Source organism: Penaeus chinensis, chromosome 4 (assembly GCF_019202785.1).
Source record: "Penaeus chinensis breed Huanghai No. 1 chromosome 4, ASM1920278v2, whole genome shotgun sequence".
NCBI classification, from domain to species: domain Eukaryota; kingdom Metazoa; phylum Arthropoda; class Malacostraca; order Decapoda; family Penaeidae; genus Penaeus; species Penaeus chinensis.
The window spans coordinates 31,920,770-31,925,769 of NC_061822.1; the positions used below are offsets into that span (position 1 = coordinate 31,920,770).

General features: G+C 41.6%; 1 protein-coding gene across 1 annotated transcript in view; it reads left to right on the forward strand.

Moving 5' to 3' along the window:
- LOC125025275 (WAS/WASL-interacting protein family member 1-like) overlaps positions 1-5,000 on the forward strand; it is a 62,731-nt gene that overhangs the window by 41,662 nt on the left and 16,069 nt on the right. Inside the window, exons 5-8 of the mRNA XM_047613247.1 lie at positions 449-573; positions 1,084-1,224; positions 2,866-3,027; positions 4,168-4,554. Coding sequence (XP_047469203.1) covers positions 449-573; positions 1,084-1,224; positions 2,866-3,027; positions 4,168-4,554 — 815 coding nt within the window. The remainder of the gene's footprint in view (positions 1-448; positions 574-1,083; positions 1,225-2,865; positions 3,028-4,167; positions 4,555-5,000) is intronic.

Here is a 5,000-nt window from a genome sequence, read left to right on the forward strand (position 1 = left end):
CCCCTTTTAATTGCCTAATGAGTCTTAGAGGTTTGTGCACTTGCGGCGAGTCTTTCCCTCAGCCCAGCCTTCAGCAGAAACGCTCATGACGGCAAGTTTGTGTCACCCAGCCCTTGCCAAATTTTCCCATGATGGCATGTTCTAAGCACCCGTCCCTCGAACCAGAGGTTGATAGAAAAGGCTGAAAGATCATTTGGTGATAGAAGGAAATGGGATACATGAGTTAACACCTTCTCTGTTGGAAATGTGCTCATATTACAACATTTTGGCTTTATGTTTGGTTCCTGAAACTTCTCATTCAGGGTGCTCACTGGCATGGTGGTGGAACTTTTAACCCTATTTCCTTGAAATAGTATTTGTATTGATAAAACACCTTCAGAGATGGCACTTCAATTCTTCATTGTCTTCTAAGTAGCAATGATTAATTCTTTCCTATATTCCATTTCAGCTGGAGGCAGAAGTGCTCCCTTATTACCTCCAGGGAGAAAACCAGCTCCCAGCATTCCTGATCATGACATGTCTGGTGACTCAGAGCAGGCGACTGACAACAGTAGTATACCACCTAGTCCTAAGGTTAGATGGATTTCCCTTGAATGTTATGCTTCTTTATTTTTGCTGGGTCCTTCTACAATAACAGTTGTTTCTCTGTTTTCAAGAAGAATGTCAACAAAAGTGTGGCATTAAATAACTGAATAGAAATGCTTAATATTATAAAGGATAGATATATTGGCTTAGGCCAGTCAAGAAACAAATTTTATTAGCAAATTGATGTAGTTTTCAGGAAGAACATTAAATGGTAAAACAATAACATAAGGCACATTGATTATCTTTCTTGAAAGAGTAAGAAGCAATTATAGATTAATTACCAATGGAGAAACAGCTGTAAATCTCTCTGTAATTTTGTAGAAGCAAATTGCTGATTGTAAAAGTATGCATAATATACAAATGATTAATGCAATATGGTATATATTTACAGCTAGCACTTACCTGTAATTTAGTACAGGCTTTGCTAAAAAGTACAAGAGTACAAGTAGTCATTGAGTGTGTAATCAGAGCAAGAATTGACTCTAGTTATTCTTGCAGCCCAGTAGTAAGAGTAGTCCAGCCCCACCTCCTCCCCCTGCATCGAGAAAACCTAACTTTTCTAATGATCGGCAAGCAAGGGGACCCCTGCCGGATCCCCCCAACCCTGCCAATAAGCCTTCATCCCTAAAGCCTTCACCGGTAAGTTTTGGAGCCCGAGTCTTCAGAAGCGCTATCATGTATTGGTCTTCAGTTTTTTAATTTGGAGCTGATTCTTTTGCCTTTGTTGTTTACAATTTATGAATAATTGCTAGATTACTTGCTTAAGTGAGAATTGAACCCATATCAGCTGAGTTTTGTAGGAAATTACAGTGCTAGCGAGAGCAATTGTGTAAAAGGAAAAGCGTGTTAAGTGTGTAAATTGCAAATGAGATTGAAAGCATTGGTGTGAGTGTGTCTGTGGGGAGTAAATGGGTATGTGTGTGAGAGTGTGAGTGTGTGAGAGAGTGTGTGTGTGAGAGTGTGTGTGTGAGAGAGTGTGTGTGAGAGAGTGTGTGTGTGAGAGTGTGTGTGTGAGAGAGTGTGTGAGTGAGAGAGTGTGTGAGTGAGAGTGTGTGAGTGAGAGTGTGTGAGTGAGAGAGTGTGTGAGTGAGAGTGTGTGAGTGAGAGTGTGTGAGTGAGAGTGTGTGAGTGAGAGAGTGTGTGAGTGAGAGAGTGTGTGAGTGAGAGAGTGTGTGAGTGAGAGAGTGTGTGAGTGAGAGAGTGTGTGAGTGAGAGAGTGTGTGAGTGAGAGAGTGTGTGAGTGAGAGAGTGTGTGAGTGAGAGAGTGTGTGAGTGAGAGAGTGTGTGAGTGAGAGAGTGTGTGAGTGAGAGAGTGTGTGAGTGAGAGAGTGTGTGAGTGAGAGAGTGTGTGAGTGAGAGAGTGTGTGAGTGAGAGAGTGTGTGAGTGGAGAGAGTGTGTGAGTGAGAGAGTGTGTGAGTGAGAGAGTGTGTGAGTGAGAGAGTGTGTGAGTGAGAGAGTGTGTGAGTGAGAGAGTGTGTGAGTGAGAGAGTGTGTGAGTGAGAGAGTGTGTGAGTGAGAGAGTGGGTGAGTGAGAGAGTGGGTGAGTGAGAGAGTGGGTGAGTGAGAGAGTGGGTGAGTGAGAGAGTGGGTGAGTGAGAGAGTGGGTGAGTGAGAGAGTGGGGTGAGTGAGAGAGTGGGTGAGTGAGAGAGTGGGTGAGTGAGAGAGTGGGTGAGTGAGAGAGTGGGTGAGTGAGAAGTGGTGGGGTGAGAAGTGGGTGATGAGGAGTGGGGAGTGAGAGAGGGGGTGAGTGAGAGAGTGGTGAGTGAGAGAGGGTTGAGTAAGAGTGGGTGAGTAGAGAGTTGGGAGTGAGAGATGGGTGAGTGAGAGAGTGGTGAGTGAAAAGAGTGGGTGAGTGAAAGGGGTTGAGAGAGTGGTGAGTGAAGAGGGGGTGATGTGAGAGGTGGGTGATAAGAGAGTGGTGAGTAAAGAGTGGTGAGTGAGAGATGGGTGATGGAGAGTGGGTGAGTGAGAGAGGGGTGAGTGAGGAGGGGGGTGAGTGAAGGGGTGGGTGAGTGTGAGAGTGGGCGGGGAGTGAAAAGGGGGAGTGGAGGTGAGGAGAGAGTGGTGAGTGAGAGAGGGGTGAGTGAGAGAGTGTGAGTGAGAGATGGGTGAGTGAGAGAGTGGGTGAGTGGTGAGTAATGGTGGGGGATGCATGTGAATTGTGTATGCATTAGATAAGTATGAATATTCCCACCCCTTTATCCCAGATTAGATTTTGGGAGAAATATTCCATGTTTATTATTGCTCATCTCTACTATTGGCTTAATATTTGATCCAGCAGGATGTGATACCAACATCAGCCCCTTCCAAAGCTGGTCATCCAACCCTTCCAAGTAAACCAAATTTAGTGATTAAACCAAGTGTTGGAAACAAGCCAGCGCCTCCTAAACCCCCTAGCTCAGTAAAACCTTTACTACCACCTAAGTTACCTGTAGCACAGGTAAGTACTGCTGTGTTTGTCTCTGTTCCTCAAACAATATTTCAGTAACTTGAAGATTTCCTCCTTTCTGGCAGGCTCTCAAGTAAGGTATTTCCTTCTCAGACATTGTAATATGCCCACACAATTACAAATACAGCAGAATATAACCTTCGTTCTGTAGACAGATGTGGAGGAGTTACATATGTTATAAGTATTTCATGTCTTACCAGCCCCCTCCCCCAAATAAAGAAAAGGAAAAAAAAAAGAAATTAAAATCAACCAAATAACTATATAGATTGTAATGGAGTGTGTATACACACTTTGAATAGTGCTATACATTGTTATTGAAAAAAAGTCCCTATGAAAGAGTAATAAACAACTGATGATTCAAGTAGTAGTATTCATAAACTAAGTATCACAAATTTCTGAAAAGTTAATCCCTTAATGATAGGTCACGCCGATAGGCGTCAAAACAAACTGCTCGATCTGTGGCGTGCGGCTGTATGCTTCTAAGCCATATAAACTTTTTGCTCAGTTATCGGGTCAGTGACCACGTTCATAGAATGGAGTCTGTCAATTTGTTTTCCTTTATTATGTTGCAATTCTAGGGAATAGAATGAGAAAAATAATCAAAGCTAGTGATTTATGCTTTGACTGACCCAGAAATTGGGATAACCACATCAATATCTGCAATTCCAGGTACTGATTTGATATCTCATTATTTTGTTGCTGTTAGTTTTATAGATTTTTGTTTAGAAGATTGATGCCTGATTAATGCAGATAAAGGGATTGACCCTAGTACAATTTATGCATAAAATAATGGAGATTTGTTAAGTACTTAACAAATTCATAAAATCCTACCTGCAATTGGTATGCATGGGTTTGATAAAGTAATTTGGTTATAGTCACAAATTGTAAAGGTTGATGCAAGAAGATAAGAACTTGGAGAACTGCTATACAATATTTACATAACCCACATCAAAATTGCAAATCAGTAGTTTATTTGGGCCAGTTATAAATCTGTTTGGACATTGATAATAATAAGTGTCTATGATTTTGGTATTCAGTCATGAGGGCATTCTTTATTTAACATATTACTGAATGAATGTTTAGATCAAAGACATTTTTGGTTTGATTTTAACATTTTACAATATTTTGCAGCCTAATGGGAACACTCCAGTGAGTAGACCTGCATCAAGAACAAGTAGCATGAAGGAATACAGAAGTACAAGTGAAATGGATTTCTCAGACCATAATGAGTATTCAAAGGAAGACATGTTATCGTCAAGTATGGCACGCACCCTGCCAGCTCATCACCACAAGCAAGCTCCTGGTGGACCACCCTTTGGCCACGGCTCGAATCGCTCTGTGACCGTTGGCAGAATGTCTGGCTCAAACATTGTCAGATCCATGACGCGTGCACCAGCAGAGCGACCGCCACCCCCACCCAGTAGACCAAGCGTACCCGCGCCTCCACCTCCAAACCAGCCGCCTCCACCGCCACCTCACCGGCAAGGACCTCCTCCCCCACCCACTGCAAAGCCTGAGGTAGAGTTCTAAAGCTGTTTGGAAAAGTTTAATATCAGATAATAATCTTAATTATGTAACTGTAAAAATTTGATATTGTAAGGTTAGTGTTAGTTTTTGTAGTATGTGGAATTGTTATTTTAACTAGGCACAGTATGTGGAATTGTTATTTAAACTAGGCACAGTATGAGGATGTTTTTGTATTTTAATAAAGATCACCACTTTGGAGATCAATGCCTCGAAGTATATGTGAGCTAGATACTGAATCAGATTGTAAGGCCCTGTGAACTCAGGAAAGTTTTGGTTTTTGAATCTATTTCTTCAGTTGCATATTTTAATCATATATACAGACAGTAAGATATTTTTTATTTATTGGTTATATTGCAATGATTACTGATTTTGTATATTTCATAAGTCACTAGATGCAAAATTTCTTGATGAGTCCTTTATCTTTTGAAAGGCATGAA